Source organism: Oncorhynchus mykiss, chromosome 2 (assembly GCF_013265735.2).
Source record: "Oncorhynchus mykiss isolate Arlee chromosome 2, USDA_OmykA_1.1, whole genome shotgun sequence".
NCBI classification, from domain to species: Eukaryota; Metazoa; Chordata; class Actinopteri; order Salmoniformes; family Salmonidae; genus Oncorhynchus; species Oncorhynchus mykiss.
Genome location: NC_048566.1, coordinates 22,774,385 through 22,792,038, shown reverse-complemented (window position 1 = coordinate 22,792,038; position 17,654 = coordinate 22,774,385). Strand labels below are relative to the sequence as shown.

Genomic DNA, 17,654 nt, shown 5'->3' with positions numbered 1-17,654 from the left:
ACAGGTCAGGCAGGTAGCCTAGTGGTTAAGAGTGTTGTCCAGTAACTGAAAGTTCGTTGGTTCGAATCCTGAGCCCACTAGGTGAAAAATCTGCCAATGTGCCATTGGGCAAGGACCTTAACCCCAATTTCTCCTGTAAGTCACTCTGGATAAGAGCCTCTTCTTAGAGTCAAATATTATTTGTTATTGTAATACCCCTCCACGACAGTAGGTGTCATTAAGTGTGTAAAGTGCCGGATGTTTTTGTCCCACTGTTGTGTAGAAGACGGAAGCAGATCGGTCGCGGTTTGTGAGTGATTCAATTACAACAAATGGTGTTACAAAAAAAATTGAACATACGTTTTAACCAGTATTTAGGCTAGATAGTAACATTGTGCAACAAGCGTTATACAATATCACAGATCAATCACATATGATAGTTTCTGGATATTTTTCGGACAGTGAAGAGCGCATGCCTTCACGGCCACAAGGTGTTTCTGTCCAGGTGGAGCATCTGAAAATTAGCCATCTTCACTGTTGCAATCAGAACTGAGGTGATCTGCGGAAGTCCTTATGTCGTCATAATTTACCTGCTTATTCTGTCAATAGTTGTAGTAGGTAGGTAGTTTTTATTGACGTGGGGCATTTTTGCGCTTATGATTTTAATTAGGTTGGCTAAGTAACTAGCTACCGTTAGCTAGCTACAATTCAAAGTTAATATGGTGAATGTTGCCGTCACAGTCAGTGCGTTCATGTATTTAGCTCGCTCACTGCACTTGCTTGAATATGGCTAGTTACTTTTTGAATATTTCAGAATCAGTGTCAAACATACATTGTCTTAGCTGTTTTCTGACGTTTTCTGCCAACTTTAGTATAAAAGCATTCAACATTTTGTTTTGTAATGGCAGTTACTTTTAGTGACACTAGAATTGTATTATGGTCTGGTCTTACTGTACATAATTCTGATGGCTTTTGTCCTGATCCTGAAATGGCGGCATTAGAGAATTATATCAATAGATTGTGTTTGTCTCACAGGTACCATGTCAGACTTCACCATCGATATCCAGCTGACAGAACTAGGGTTCCCTGACATCTTGCAGCCCAGAGAAACAACCTGTGTGAAGGAAACACCATCGCCTTCGGCCTCTAACAATATATCCCCTTTATCCCTGGCTAACCTCCAAACCCCCAGTTCCTCGCCGCCTCCTGCTGCTCTCACCCCCACAGCTGTGGTCCCAGAACTGGTCGATGTAGATCAGCTGGTTTCTGTAGACTCACAGACTGCTTCTACAGTTCAGCAGGTTGCCTCACAGACTGGCACTCATATTACAGTAACCCCAAATCCATGTGGTCCCCCTGAGACACTGACAATACTCTGCCCACCCCCTCCTTCTACACACAAACCTGTGGCAGTGCCACACACTTCACGGCCTGTTAGTCCCATATTGCTACCCAAGAGTTTAGTAAGTGGTCAAAGCAATAGCCTTCACCAAAACCCCAAAATAACTAAAACTGTCCTGATATCTGTGTCTCGTATTGGAGTTGGTACTGTGTTGACGTCTGTACCAGCTACTTCCACTCCCCCTGTTGAACACTTAAGAACCATTACGAATGATTCTGAGCTGCCACTGGCAGACCAGACTGCAATATTTCAGACCACTCCAAAACCTGTAAACACAGGGACGCCAGGAAGGGCAGTTGCTGAGGAAGAAGAACCAGGTGAAAAAATTGGAGGAGGGAAAGGTGTTTTCGATGATGGGAAAGTGCAAGAACCGAAAGAGAAAGAAGCAGAAGTTGCAAAGAGTTTAGAGGAGGATTCTGAGGAAACAGATGACAGTGAGGTTTCTGAGAATGAGGATGATGACGAAGAGGAAGAGGAGGATGAGGAACTGGACCCAGGTAGGCTACAGATCTAAAATCTTAATACCTTATTGTCAAGCAACATTTTTTTGCCTTATTGTCAAACAACATTTTTTAGCTTAAAACAGTTGTAAGTTCACATACGTTAAAGTACACGTCTATGCTTATTTCCTATTCATGTTGTTTGTTAAAGCTCCCAAACAGTCATTCTGATTCCATTGTAAAATAGCCTTTTGAGTGACTAAAACATCAACTGTAATATTTTTTCCCTGATTAAAAATGCTCAAAATTTGTCAAACTACCAGGAAGTCTGAAAAGGCAGACTGAGTGGGCGGGGAGCTAGTAGACTGAGTGAGGCGAGGAGCTCACCTTGAGTGAAGTTTTTTTCAAACACCGATGTCAAGCAACATGTTTGCAGTGAGATTATCTCAAGCAAATTTGCTGATACAAAAAGCAACTAAAACAACATTGAAATTGCATTGAACATTCAATTCTGTCATACATCACATAATGGTTTCACACAAAAAAATGTATCCAACTGTTTGGTTATGTAACAGCATCCATATAGAAAAAATGTTGGCTATATAATTTAGCTAGCTAGCCCAAAAGGAATTGTCAGCACTGTTTATCAGGTGAGCTAGCTAGTTCTTGGACAACTTCAGTTTCAATTTCAGTTCACTTTACAGGGGGAGGTTCAAAAGTGGGATTAAAATGGATTTCATTGTAATTTTTTGTCAACAATCTACACAAAAAATGTTTGATGGAAAATAAAACACTATCTTGATTAGATATGTATTCAACCCCCTGAGTCAATACATGTTAGTCACTTTTGGCAGGGATTAAAGAGCTTTGTATTTAAGAGCATTGCACACCTGGATTGTACAATATTTGCCCATTTATTCTTAAAAAAATATTCTGTGTCAAATTGGTTGTTGATCATTGCTAGACAGCCATTTTCAAGTCTTGCCATTGATTTTCAAGACGGTTTTAAGTCAAAACTGTAACTAGGCCACCCAAGAACATTCAATGTTGTTTTGGTAAGCAACTTGTGTGTATTTGGCCTTGAGTTTTAGGTAATTGTCCAACTGGAGGATGAATTTGTCTTCCAGTGTCTGTTGGAAAGCAAACTGAACCATGTATTCCTCTAGGATTTTGCCTGTGCTTAGCTCTATTCCGTTTCTTTTTATCAAAAAAAATAAATCCCGTTCCAGTCCTTGCCGATAACAAGCCTACCCATAACATGATGCAGCCACCACCATGCTTGAAAATGTGTAGAGTGGTACTCAGTGATGTTTTGTGTTGAATTTTCCCCAAACATAACGCTTTGTATTGAGGTAAAAAAAAAATTATAATAATAATTCCTAGCCAAATTTTTTGCAGTATTACTTAAGTGCCTTATTGCAAACAGGAAGCCTGTATTCTGTACAGGCTTCGTTCTTTTCACTGTCATTTATCAAATCAAATTTTATTAGTCACATGCGCCAAATACAACAGTGAAACACTTACTTGCGAGCCCCTAACCATCAATGCAGTTAAAAAAAATACGGATAAGAAATAAAACTAACAAGTAATTAAAGAGCAGCAGTAAAATAACAATAGTGAGACTTTATACTGTGCAGGGGGGTACCGGTACAGAGTCAATGTGCGGGGGCACCGGTTAGTTGAGGTAATATGTACAGTTGTGGCCAAAGGTTTTGAGAATGACACAAATATTAATTTCCACAAAGTTTGCTGCTTCAGTGTCTTTAGATATTTTGTCAGATGTTACTATGGAAAACTGAAGTATAATTACAAGCATTTAATAAATGTCAATTACTTTTATTGACAATTACATGAAGTTGATGCAAAGAGTAAATATTTGCAGTGTTGTCCTTTCTTTGTCAAGACCTCTGCAATCCGCCCTGGCATGCTGTCAATTAACTTCTGTGCCACATCCTGACTGATGGCAGCACATTCTTGCATAATCAATGCTTGGAGTTTGTCAGAATTTGGGTTGTTTGTCCACCCGCATCGAGGATTGACCACAAGTTCTCAATGGGATTAAGGTCTGGGGAGTTTCCTGGCCATGGACCCAAAATATTGATGTTTTGTTCCCCGAGCCACTTAGTTATCACTTTTGCCTTATGGCAAGGTGCTCCATCATGTTGGAAAAGGCATTGTTCATCACCAAACTGTTCCTGGATGGTTGGGAGAAGTTGCTCTCGGAGGATGTGTTGGTACCATTCTTTATTCATGGCTGTGTTCTAAGGCAAAATTGTGAGTGAGCCCACTCCCTTGGCTGAGAAGCAACCCCACACATGAATGGTCTCAGGATGCTTTACTGTTGGCATGACACAGGACTGATGGTAGCGCTCACCTTGTCTTCTCCGGACAAGCTTTTTTTTGAATGCCCCAAACAATCGGAAAGGGGATTCATCAGAGAAAATTACTTTACCCCAGTCCTCAGCAGTTAAATCCCTGTACCTTTTGCAGAATATCAGTCTGTCCCTGATGTTTTTCCTGGAGAGAATTGGCTTCTTTGCTGCCCTTCTTGACACCAGGCCATCCTCCAAAAGTCTTGGCCTCACTGTGCGTGCAGATGCACTCTCACCTGCCTGCTGCCATTCCTGAGCAATCTCTTTACTGGTGTTGCCCTGATCCCGCAGCTGAATCAACTTTAGGAGACGGCCCTGACACTTGCTGGATTTTCTTGGGCGCCCTGAAGCCTTCTTCACAACAATTGAACCGCTCTCCTTGAAGTTCTTGATGATCCGATAAATGGTTGATTTAGGTGCAATCTTACTGGCAGCAATATCCTTGCCTGTGAAGCCCTTTTTGTGCAAAGCAATGATGATGGCACGTGTTTCCTTGCAGGTAACCATGATAGACAGAGGAAGAACAATGATTCCAAGCATCACCCTCATTTTGAAGCTTCCAGTCTGCTATTCGAACTCAATCAGCATGACAGAGTGATCTCCAGCCTTGTCCTCGTCAACACTCACACCTGTGTTAATGAGAGAATCACTGACATGATGTCAGCTGGTCCTTTTGTGGCAGGGCTGAAATGCAGTGGAAATGTTTTTTGGGGATTCAGTTTGCATGGCAAAGAGGGACTTGGCAATGAATTGCAATTCATCTGATCACTCTTCATAACATTCTGGAGTATATGAAAATTGCCATCATACAAACAGGCAGCAGCAGACTTTGTGAAAATTAATATTTGTGTCATTCTCAACTTTTGGCCACGACTGTACATGCAGGTAGAGTTATTAAAGTGACTATGCAATGATAATAACAACAGAGTAGCAGCGGTGTAAAAGAGAGGAGGGGGGGGGACAATGCAAAAGTCTGGGTAGCCATTTGACTAGATGTTTAGAAGTCCTTATGGCTTGGGGGTAGAAGCTGTTTAGAAGCCTCTTGAACCTAGACTTGGTGCTCTGGTACCGCTTGCCGTGCGGTAGCAGATAAAATAGTCTATGACTAGGGTGGCTGGAGTCTTTTACAATTTTTAGGGTTTTCCTCTGACACCGCCTGGTATAGAAGTCCTGGATAGCAGGAAGCTTGGCCCCAGTGATGTACTGGGCCGTTCGGCACTACCCTCTGTAGTGCCTTGCTGCCGGAGGCCGAGCAGTTGCCATACCAGGCAGTGATGCAACCAGTCAGGATTCTCTCGATGGTGCAGCTGTAGAACCTTTTGAGGATCTGAGGACCCATGCCAAATCTTTTCAGTCTCCTCAGGGGGAAGAGGTTTTGTCGTGCCCTCTTCACAACTGTCTTGGTGTTCTTGGACCATGTTCGCTTGTTAGTGATGTGGACACCAAGGAGCTTGACGCTCTCAACCTGCTCCACTGCAGCCCCGTTGATGAGAATGGGGGTGTGCTCGGTCCTCTTTTTCCTGTAGTCTACAATCATCTCTTTTGTCATGATCACATTGAGGGATAGGCTGTTGTCCTGGCACCCCCCAGCCAGGTCTCTGACCACCTCCCTATAAGTTGTTTCATTGTTGTTGGCGAGACAGCCTATATGTCAGGCCTACCACTGTTGTGTCATTGGCAAACTTAATGATGGTGTTGGAGTCGTGCCTGGCTGTGCAGTCATGAGTGAACAGGGAGAACAGCAGGAGACTGAGCAAGCACCCCTGAGGGGCTCCTGGGTTGAGGATCAGCGTGGCGGGGAATGGCCCTAGCCCTCACCCTCCGATCCAACAGGTCCCAGACGTGCTCAATGGGATTGAGATCCGGGCTCTTCGCTGGCCATGGCAGAACACTGACATTCCTGTCTTACAGGAAATCACGTACAGAACGAGTAGTATGGCTGGTGGCCTTGTCATCCTGGAGGGTCGTGTCAGGATGAGCCTGCAGGAAGGGTACCTTCCTGCAGGTCCTTTTCAGCATCAAAAGCCTGTAATACACTGCAGGTCCAATAGGTTCCCCACTGTGCAAACATGTCTACAATATATATATATATATATCTCTCTCTCTCTCTCTCTAAGGTTTTTACAATTTTCCATGGTCTCCCCATACTAATAGTGAGTGTGCAACTCTCAACATTTCCCCCACTCTTCCCTACCAGGCAGTCAAGGAAATTCTGACAAAGTTCTGACAAATATTTTTCAATGCAAGTAAAAGTTAGTAATGTTACGAGTAAAATAGGAAGCCCAGGTTTCAAGGCGATGAGATATTAATGTTTCAAGAAAAAAGGAATGTGTATATATTTGGCCTGGCCAAACTGCTGACTAAATGGAACTGCTAATTATGCGTTTTTTTTACTCCACTGGCCAATTGAGACATGGATTTTGTGTGTGTGCCATTGAGGTTGAATAGGCGAGACGACAAAAGATTTAAGTGCCTTTACAACGAGGTAGGTCCCAGGCGCACCGGTTTATGTCAATAACTGCAACGCTGCTGAGTTTGTTAAGCTCAACAGTATCCCCTGTCTATCAAGAATGGTCCACCACCAAAGGGAAACCAACCAACTTGACACAACTGTGGGAAGCATTGGATTCAACATGGGTCTACATCCCATTGGAACCGTTTCGACACCTTGTAGAGTCCAGGCCCTGACGAGTGGAGGCTGTTCTGAGGGCAAAAGGGGTGCAACTCAATGTTCATGTTTTGTACATTGACTACCAGACAATGTTCATATGTCATGACTGTCAGTCCGAGGTGGAAGCAAGTCATTATTATTCGTGTTGCAAGTCTCAAGTCACAAGGTCCAATTCTCATGTTGAGTCCCATGTAGAATTGGTTGGGTCAAGTCACAAGGTCCGGTTCTCATGTTGAGTCCCATGTAGAATTGGTTGGGTCAAGTCACAAGGTCCGGTTCTCATGTTGAGTCCCATGTAGAACGGGTTGGGTCAAGTCCAAGTCGTGCGTTCTAAGAGCTAGTCGAGTCGCACGTCAAGTAAAAAAAAATATATTTTCATGCAATGACTTGTTCAACTACAAGTCTTTGTCTATTTATTGAGGATACCAGACAGCCCTGTTCTTTATGTTGATTATGTAATTATTCATTTTAACAACAAATTCCAAATGCAAGTAAATGATTAATTTCAAGCAATGTTGACATACCAAGAGAGCAGTAGACGTATGCTAGTTGTTTGAAGCCCCATTGCTGGTGAGCTTGCAAAGTAAACAGTAAATATTATTAATCACCAAACATTTTTGGAGCTGCATGTTTGCGCTGCATCCGATCCTATAGCTAGCTGTACAGCATGTGACTCGAGTCCACACCTCTGCTATCAATGTCAAGAAGTTTGTATGAATCTTCTATTTAGCATGTCTCTTGATGTAATGACATGACAACTGCGTCTGAGTTCTTGGCAACCCTTCCCCCGCTTTTGTTTCATGCTGTCTGAAGACCTGGCTAGCCAGCTACTAGCTAACACACGACACAGATGAAAGCAGAAACTTCTAAGTATCTTAGCCTTAGATGAATAGGGGAAACCTCTAATTGCACTGTGTCAGCAAATACAGTATAGTCACATTTTGGCACCAGTAGTAGACTAGTTACCTAGCTATGTAAACCACGCCTCTCCGAAACGAGGTAAGAGAATATGACAATACCATTGGTCTATTCAAATTTGAGATTTTGTGATGTCACAATATGCCCTTAATATTCCCACCTCTTGAATCCTGGTGTTTGACATTGGGGAGGGGACCAGTAACTTTATAATCAAACTTATCAATGAAGAAGCAACAGTCATTCTTCATACTTTAGGTATCCCAGTTTGATCTGGTTTCATCCAAATATCATCAATTTCCTGAAAACGTTTTGACTGCTGTACCTTTAACACCCTTCCCCCTTTGCCTTTCAGAAGCAGAGCCTGGAGGTTCAGGCGAACACCGCTGTAGCGTCTGTGACCTCGTCCTTTCCTCCAGCTTCCAGCTCCAGGAACACATGAACCTGCACACAGGGGCACGCCCCTACTGCTGTGCCGAGTGTGGTAAGCGCTTCTGTCAGCTGGCCAACTACCGCTCCCACCTGCGGACGCACGCCCTGCCCCAGACCTCAGTCCCACCCGTACAGCTCCGCTGCCGTGTTTGCCTGAAGGGCTTCGATTCTGAGCAGGGTTTGAAGGACCACCTATCCAAGTCCCACTTTGAGAAGGAGTTCTATGAGTGTGACGCATGCAAGCGCATCTTCACCTGCCTGACCAAGTGTGAGGAGCACCTGGAGGAGCACAAGCGCGAGCTGGCGGACCACGTGTGTCTGCAGTGCTGCCGCCGCTTCCGCCTGCGCCGCTCTCTCCGCCGCCACAAGGAGCGGGGCTGTGTCCGCAGCTATCGCTGCACCGACTGCCCCATGAACTTCAGCCGCAAGAATGCCCTCCTCAAGCACAGCTTCTCCCACCTGGGCCTGCTGCCTTACACCTGCATCCAGTGCCGTGCACATTTCCGCCTGGCCAGGCTCTACCGTAAGCACGAGTGTGAGCCGGAGCGGCTCCACTGTGTGGCATGCCTGGGCGTCTTTCAGAGCCACAACGACTTCCAGAGGCACAAGAGGGAGACGGGCTGCTGGGGCCAGCAGGGGACCAAGGGGGATGAGATCCGCTGTATGGAGTGTGGCCAGGCCTTCTCCACGGCTGACGAGCTGAAGAATCACGCCGGGGCCCACCAGAGGGTGATGACCTGCTCCGAGTGCGGCAAGGGCTTCCGCTCGGCCTTGATGCTGATGTCACACATGGGGGGCCACGCAGGGTCGAGGCCCTGTCTGTGTAAGAACTGTGGCCTGGGCTTCCCTCACCAGCAGGGTTACGAGAGCCACCTCAAGGACTGTGGACGCAAACCCCCTCCTGTGGTGAGTATGGGTTACCCCCCTAAGGACTGTTGCAGTACACTGATATATGTTTGTCACTGTATATGGCTCTTTGGAATAAAAGTATTTTCATATTAGTTTAGTTTAGTTAGTTTAAGTTGGATTGGATAGAGAAGGGTACAAGTAGCTCTCTGTTCACTGTTGTAACTCTCTCTTTGTGCAGATGGCTCCAAAGAAACTACGGAAGGACCCCCCTGCTGCTCCTTCCAAACCCCTACCCCAGCTCGCTCCAAGGCATCTCCCTGCTCCTGTGAAGAAACCAGAGAGTCAAGTGTCAGCACCACTTCCTACTCTGATGAGAATGCCAGGCTCTGCCCCTGCCAGAGTCACTATGGGAGTCCATAACACCACTACTGTCCGTGTGGTGAGCCCTGACCAACCCACCAAGGGGCTGTGGAAGCTCAGCCTGGACAAACAGCCGCCTCCTGGGGTGTCCTTGGTCATGTTTGTCCCTGCCAACACCCCTCTGGCCTCTGGCCTCTCTGGCCCATCCTCCACCGCCCAGCTTCCAGCCCTCTCAGGCACCCAGTCCCAGTGGAAGGTCCTCAACCCAGCACCAAATCCAGGAGCCCCTCCTCCGGTGCTGTGCCAGTCCAGCTTCACCTCTGAGCCGGGCCTGAGCCTCATAGCAGAGGCAAACCGGCGCTACTCCTCTGATGCCCCGCTGGATCTGGCATTAAAGACAGCTGACTACGAACAGGAGCCTGCTAATTTACTACCTCTTGATCTGTCTAACAAGTCGACTTGCTCCACTCCTTCTGCTAACCTTGTAGTCAAGACTGAACCGAGAGACCCTGGGTTTGCAGAGGAGACTGAGGAAGAAGTATTCACAAGTTTAACAGGTGATAAAAAGGGGATAGTCTTTCAGAGTAAGAAGGAGCCAGGGGAGGATTCTAAAATGGAGGCTATGGCTCAGAAGGGGGAAAATGGAGAAGGGAGAGGAGATGAAGACAGGCAAAATGACAGCAGAGATGATGGAACAGCTCAGTCTCAAATTAAGAAGGCATCAAAGCCGGGAGTCCCGTCAACACTACAGCTCCTGACCGTCAAACAGAAGAACACTGCCAAAGTGGATCCAGTGAATCAGCTGAAAATCGAGTCAGTCAGCTCTTTGCACTCCAAAATGCTTCGGGGCTTAGTCCATATAAAGCAGGAACCACTGTCTCTAGAGCCTGACAGTGGAACACAGAGCACAGACTTCTGTTGGTCCAGCCCGCTGACAGCATTGAAGAGGAAGATGGAGCCAGACGTGGGGCTGGACTTGAGATGGGATGGGGGCACCCCAGGCTGTGTGCTTGACTTAAGGTTGAATGGAGGGAACCCAGCCAGTTGTGATGTGGCGGTGAAAGCAGAGGAGAGGAACATGGAAGGAGACCGTGTAGAGGAAGCGCTTGATGGTGGCGAGAAGGATGGAGCAACAGAGGAGAGGAAAGCAGATAAGGGTGGATCGGAGGAGAGGAAAGAGCAGAAGGATGGATCGGAGCAGGATGGATCGGAGGAGAGGAAAGAGGAGGATGGAACGGAGGAGAGGAAAGAGGAGGATGGAACGGAGGAGAGGAAAGAGAAGGCTGGATTGGAGGAGAGGAAAGAGAAGGCTGGATTGGAGGAGAGGAAAGAGAAGGATGGAACGGAGGAGAGGAAAGAGAAGGATGGAACGGAGGAGAGGAAAGAGAAGGCTGGATTGGAGGAGAAGGATGGAACGGAGGAGAGGAAAGAGAAGGCTGGATTGGAGGAGAAGGATGGAACGGAGGAGAGGAAAGAGAAGGATGGAACAGAGGAGATGGATGGAACGGAGGAGTCTGACACACCTGTTGATGAACCCACAGCCCATAACCCAGAGACACAGCTCCCCTCCTCTCCCATCCCATCTCCTCCCTCCTCACCACCATGTAAAAGACGAAGGTCACTAAGGACAAGGGAAAAGCCTAGAGCCCTACACGACTGTTTATTATAAGGGCAGTACTTTACAGAGTAAAAAATAAGATTGCTGACAACAATGTTAATTAGGCTGCTTTTTAATGGCCCGAGGAACAGAGGACAACAACCAAGCCTAATGTAAAACAATTCATACTAGGCCTGTTATTAAATCATAATAGCAACACATTTTGTGAATTAGTGGTGATTTTGATAAACCATGCCTCTACATTAATTTGCCCTCGGGATTTGGTTGCCTTCCTGTATTCCAGTGATTTTTTTTGTTAGACATTGCAAGTCTTCAATAGCTATGTTTAATGTACCTGCTAGTGCTTACTGAGCTAGCCAACAATCCTGGTTGTTAGCTGCTTACTGTGTGGCAAGCGATTGAGATTAGGGTAAATAGTGGCTATTGTTTTCTATATTACAGTAGTTGCGTATGCTGGCAATAGGATCATGCTCTTCTTCCAGTGTTACCGCACACATTTCCAAACACTCCATATCTATTTGACTATACCAACATAACTTATTTGTTATTTTTTTGTTATAGGTTGTCTAGTTAGTCTTCAATTGAATGTCATTGTAATTTTGTAGTTTCTATTCAATATAAGCTGCTGTATGGGACTTCAGTCGCCAAGGTTTCTTATTCAGGTACTGATGGAGAATGTTTGGGAGCCAGGATTTAATGTACTGTCAACTTTCTGAGAAATGTTTCTCAACAGCTCGGTTTTTGTTTGATTTGAGTTCCATAATGGGTAAAATATGCAAGAAATATGTGCTGTCCAATTGTAATGTTAAATTTACTTGTATATCTTTTTCTATCACGTTGAATGTCTTACCCCAACTTCAACTGAATGGTTACAGTGTTTTGTAGAGTTTTAAAACATTCTGTTCAGAAATTGGGATCTTAAAGGATACAAATAAAGATCAACGTGTCGGAATGGTATGGAGGGATTTTCTTGGAAAGGCTTCTTTCATTGACCTATACAGAACAACACTTGAGTGCTGGAGAGGAACGCGGGAAGGCACTATGGTAAGTGTTTGTATCTCATTGTAAACACACTGATATAGATATTAATATAACATAACTTAACATTTAACCAACGCGTTGTAATTCCAGTGTTGAATTTTGAAATGTTAATAAATGATGAACTCGGCTAGGTAGGTCTGTAATTATATAGGCCTACCTCCTCGAGACAGTTGGATAGTGCTAATGCGCACAGTACAGAGCTCGGTTGAAGAAAAGACTACAAATATTGTCACATGGTAAGAAAGCCCGGAAATAATTTGTCAAATCCGGCGAAGATAACACAAGTAGGGAAATGTGGCGGGCGTAAAGAACACACAACAGCTTGCAATATATATCCCTTTCAGTGTCGATCGGAAGACCGTTGGGTTACGAAGCGCAAATTCCTTTCTCTTTCTTCGAGCAATGTAGGCTGATGAAACGAACAGACGGCAAAAAACTTTGTATAACTGTACACATTATTCTACATGGACAAAGACAAGTTCGCTGTGAGCGTAAGTATATAGGCCTGTCAATAAAATGCATATTTTGAAGAAGTGAGAATATGATTGTGTAGCCTATTTGTATCCATAATAAGAAAGGAATCAAAAATCAGTCTTGGATTAAAAAAGTATTATTGTAAAAAAAGATTTATAATACAGTTTAAATATTTGTTAAACGGATAACTATTGATAATGTATATGTATATGTAAGTCACAAATTAAACATGTTGTAGTATAAGCAATCTCATTGCTATTTACAATTGACACCTATCCTTCCTCTTAATTTCCCCACCCAGCATGACCCATGCTCCTGGTTGGAGATGCACCAGTTCATTGGAGACCTGATGGTGTCTGGGGGGGCTCTGGGGCTAAAAGACGCCCCACCAGCAGGCCCAGGCTCAGCCCCAGGCTCAGCCCAGCCCAGACAGGTCCAGGTCCAGGCAGAGAGCATTAGAGAGGCCAGAGAAATCAGTGGACAAGGTGAGTAGAGAACATTGTGGAGTAATAGGAAAGGACAGGGAATACTAAGGAAACTTGTTTTCGTAGGTAATGGCTTGTCTGGCTTTATAATAAATCTATTTTCTTGCTTTTGTCTTTTCCCCCACTTGTACACAGCTCAGCACCATACCTGCACTTGCCCTGGCTGCCCATACTCTTCCTCATTTTCCTCCTTCCAGACCATAAAGCCCAGAGGCACTGTGTCCTCACAGCCCGAGCCCAGCAGCACCTACAGCCCAGAGCTCAGTCAGCCCCATAGTCAGGACAAGGAGACCAGCACCCATAGCCCCAGCCCAGCCCCTACCACTTCCACTAACCAGGGTACTTCTTCACCAAGCCCCCTGCCTCAAATTCCCACCTTCCCTTGTTTCTGCTGCCGCCGGGGCTTCCAGACCTGCACCCAGCTACTGCACCACCAACAGGGGGCAGCAGACTTTCCCTTCTCCCAGACGCACACCCACTACCACCACCACTGCCCACTTACCACCTGCCTGCCCCACCACCACTCCCACCATGGCCTGTCCCCTGGCACCTTCCCCTGCCTGTCCTGCCAGCATTCCTTCCCCTCCTGCTCCCAGCTCCTCCACCACCAGCAGGGCCACAAACCCCCCCAGAACCATGTTGGAGGGGTGACCACAGTGTCCCCCACCCTACACCCATGCATGCACTGTCCAGCCTCCTTCCCCCGACCCTCTCAGCTGCTACAGCACCAGCGCACCCAGCACGCTCACAAGGCTGGTGGCTTCCTGTGCACTGAGTGCGGGCGCGCCTTCAACTCCCACTCCAACCTCCGCATCCACCTCAACGTACACACCGGCGCCCGACCCTACTCATGCCCTGACTGCGGCAAGAGTTTCAGCCAGTCGGGAGCATTGAAGATCCACCGTCGCATCCACACTGGGGAGAGACCCTATGCCTGCACCTACTGTGGGAGGGGCTTCCCCCACCTGGCCGGGGTCCGGGCCCACCAAAGGACCCACACAGGTGAGAAGCCCTACCGCTGCACCCAGTGTGGGAAGTGCTTCACCCAGTCGGGGGCACTGAAGATCCACACAAGGATCCACACCGGGGAACGGCCGTTTGTGTGCAGCCTCTGTGGGAAGGGCTTCTCCAACCGCTCCGGCATCCGCTTCCACCAGCGCACTGTCCATGGGATGGTGTCGGATATGGGAGGGGGTGGAGGAGCCGGTGGGTCCCATAGGGGGAGACTGAGTCTAGGCAGCTCAGCTGCTGTGGGACGCCCCAGTGCCAATCCAAACAGGATACGCAACAGCCCCCATACTGACGTGTGCTCTAGCATTACTCCTGCCCCGACCAAAATCCTTTCCCCTGGGTCTCTCCTTGCTCCTCCAGGGTCAGGTCTGACTATAACCTCAGACAAAGAGCCCCAGTTCCAGTCTAGCGGTGTGAAGATCCCCTCCGGAAGAGCAGAACCAGACAGTAGCAGGGAAGGGAGGGCTCAGCTGTACACCTGTGAGGACTGTGGGCTGTGTTTTGGGGACGCTCCCTCCAGAAACAGACACCAAACTCTGGAGCACTACTCCACAGAAGGGGTAGAGGAGGATGACCTGGGGGACACTGAGGGGGAGGGGTGAGAGAGAGGGAGGGGTGAGGGGGAGAGATGGAAGCTTGATGCAGTAGATTGTTGGATCAAAGGCTAAGGGAGAGGTGGGAAAACTGGAATGGGAACATGGAGAGGTGAGAAGAGGCTGAAAGTTTGAGACTCATCGAGGAGGACCATGTGTAAAGGCATGTTGGTGAAGGGAGGGTGAGAAGACAAAGTTAAAAATTAAGTGTCTATCAATGGGATCTATGACATATTTCAGATTGAATTCCACTTTAAAAGATGCACTCCAGGCCTAAGGAAGTCTTTTGCGATAGTTTTCACATTTTGTGAGTCCAATTTTCTCTTTGTCAAAAAGATTGGATTGGATGCGCGCTGTGTTAAGAAGCAGGGTTGTGTATCGGAGGACGCATGACTTTCAACCTTCGTCTCTCCCGAGCCCGTACGGGAGTTGTAGCAATGAGACAAGATAGTAGCTACTAAACAATTGGATACCACAAAATTGGGGAGAAAAAGGGCAAAAAAAAAAGAAGAAAAAGTCAAGTACCATGATTAGGCTACTAAAGATGATATTTGAGAGCTTTGGATTCTTTATTTATTTTACTGGTTTAGCAAAATCCACAGATATCATCATCTCAAATATATGACACTGTAAGACATTGTCCCATAGGGCAGCGCACAATTGGCCCAGCGTCGTCCGGGTTAGGGGAGGGTTTGGGCGGGGTAGGCCGTAAATAAGAATTTGTTCTTAATTGACTTGCCTAGTTAAATAAAGGTACATAAAAAGTAAGTGCAGAAGTGAGGATATGTTGTATTTAGCATCATGATGTAATATATATTTTGTAATAATAGAAACTGATATTGTATGGCCCTTATATACTTGCGTATATCAGTTTATCTAATTAGCTCATTGTGCCTTGATCTCAGATTAGATCATTCTAGTACATAAAAAAAATACATATATTTGCATAAACCACACTGTACTAAACTTCATGACAACTGATATGTTAGTGGTTTAGTGATTTTATTGAGGATCAATAGCTCCAATGTTGGAAGATATTTCTTATACAAAGTATATTTTTATCAGGATCATTTCTCAGAGACATATGGTTTGTTGACCTGTTTTCTATTGCTTCAGATCTCCACCTAGTGGACATTTAGAAGCATAGCAGCAGAAACACAGACACTGAAACTAGTCAGTCTAGGCTACAAGTGTCACTCATTCCACGGAGGTCCGAGTGTCTTCGGGTTTTAGCTGCTCCCTTGTCCTTGATTTATGAATTGCGGTCACTAATTAGTAAGGAACTCCCCACACGTGGTTGTCTTGGGCTTAATGGAAAGGAAAAGACAAAAACCTGTAGACACTAGGCCCTCCATGGAATGAGTTTGACACCCTTCTCTAGATCAGTGGTTCCCAACCAGTGGTACTAGAACCCCTGGGAGTACTTGGCCTATCCATAGGGGGTACTTGAGAAAATACTGGTAAAATGCACATGAGAGGGTATTTCAGAAGTGGAGGCTGCTGAGGGGAGGATGGCTCATGATAATGGCCGGAATGGAGTAAATGGAATGGAATGGAATCAAACGCATGAAAACCATTTGTTTGATGTATTTGATACCATTCCACCGATTCCGCTCCAGCCATTATCATGAGCGTATCCTACCAAATGAAGGTGCCACCAACCCCCTGTGCTTCAGGAGTAGTCCAGACCGAGCACAATTCAGGTGAGGGTCCAGTTACTGAAAAAGGTTGAACTATTGATCTAGATATCTGTGTTGCCTCCCACTATTTTCAAATGTTACTGTTGCCTGTGGTCTTTATTTTCCAGACACTGAAACTATTGAAACTTCTGTATGGCCAACTTCCCTTCTTTGGTATTCTGTAGCCTCTAGGGCAGTTCAAAAGACTGATTGAGGACCTTTTTACCGAAGATTGTGTTGGTTTTCTATGATTGTGTGTTGATGTGAATATTTGTCTATATTGATGTATATAGTGTGTATGTATACAGACAGGGCTCATCTGTAAAAGAGATGTCTCCCTGTCAAAATACATATTATATATCCATCTGTTTTTCCACGTAGACCAGTTTTCAGTAAATGATTGCCCTCAGTCATTCAGGGTTGTTTAAAAATATCATCTATAGGGCCTTTTGTAATGATAATTTAATTCCAGCCTCTTTGACCCAAGATGTGCTTCTGAGTGTCTCCGATGTTTACTAACTGGTATAAACTGATACTAAAACCACGGTCAGCTGGGATTCCCAACAACAGGCAAGGCTTGTACAATTATCTGGGAGATCTTATATCAGACATATAGCATGACAAGCCACTAGTGATGACACTACAGAAATAGCAGAATTGGTTTACCTAGAAACAGAAAAATGAAAAACGTATGAGACGGGCGTTCTTTGGAGTATGACAAATCAAAATGTGTCCATGAAAAGGCTCTGTTTCAAGTTTGTTAACGGTTCCTCGAAACTCAACAGCATTTCACAGTACCTTTTGGAAAGAGATTATTTTGTTATAGGTTTTGCAAGTGTTTATTTGGTCGCGCTGAAACGATCTCAAGTGCTGCGTAAAATCAGGCGACGCAGAACAGTCATTCATGGGTAAAGAGCGTCCTTCCACTTGTCATGATATGTAATTAAGTGTAAACGGAACCATTTTCGGACCCACCTGAAGTCGGGACAGGTTTGGTTAATGATAGGTAATTGACCTATAGATGGCAGTACGTCTCCAATCATGATCCTGGTGAGCTGCCGTCCTGAGCGAAAAACTACAGGAGGGTAGCTCTCCAGGAACCGGGTTGGAGAACCATGCATGACACGGTCAGTGCTATCTGGGATCTTTGGGGACATCCCTACCCCATTAAAGTAGAATTTTAAAATGCTAGGTAAGTGCTATGGTTGTGGTTAGGGTAGGGACTTTCCAATGATCCGTATAGCACTGACCTGCGTGAAACTACATCAACATCCTGAGCACACGGAGACAAGTGACGCACTAACAAGTGATTGGTTATTGGAGCGTATACTCC

At 45.7% G+C, this 17,654-nt stretch overlaps 2 protein-coding genes across 4 annotated transcripts; both read left to right on the top strand.

Annotated features, from left to right (window-relative positions):
- The first annotated feature begins 202 nt into the window (after positions 1-202).
- Positions 203-11,995, top strand: LOC118938460. Of its 3 annotated transcripts, none has more exons than XM_036942474.1 (4): positions 203-289; positions 1,015-1,878; positions 8,135-9,117; positions 9,299-11,995. In XM_036942474.1, exons 1-4 carry the CDS (start codon positions 238-240, stop codon positions 11,087-11,089), a joined length of 3,690 nt encoding a protein of 1,229 aa, XP_036798369.1. In that variant the 5' UTR covers positions 203-237; the 3' UTR covers positions 11,090-11,995. The 3 variants fall into 3 exon arrangements, with proteins under 3 accessions (XP_036798369.1, XP_036798377.1, XP_036798386.1); XM_036942482.1 differs by having other exon boundaries at positions 246-597; XM_036942491.1 differs by having other exon boundaries at positions 257-533.
- Positions 11,996-12,328: 333 nt separating this feature from the next.
- Positions 12,329-17,531, top strand: si:ch211-79k12.2 (C2H2-type zinc finger protein). The gene is made up of 3 exons (XM_021624514.2): positions 12,329-12,570; positions 12,855-13,038; positions 13,174-17,531. Exons 1-3 carry the CDS (start codon positions 12,544-12,546, stop codon positions 14,649-14,651), a joined length of 1,689 nt encoding a protein of 562 aa, XP_021480189.1. The 5' UTR covers positions 12,329-12,543; the 3' UTR covers positions 14,652-17,531.
- Positions 17,532-17,654: the final 123 nt, after the last annotated feature.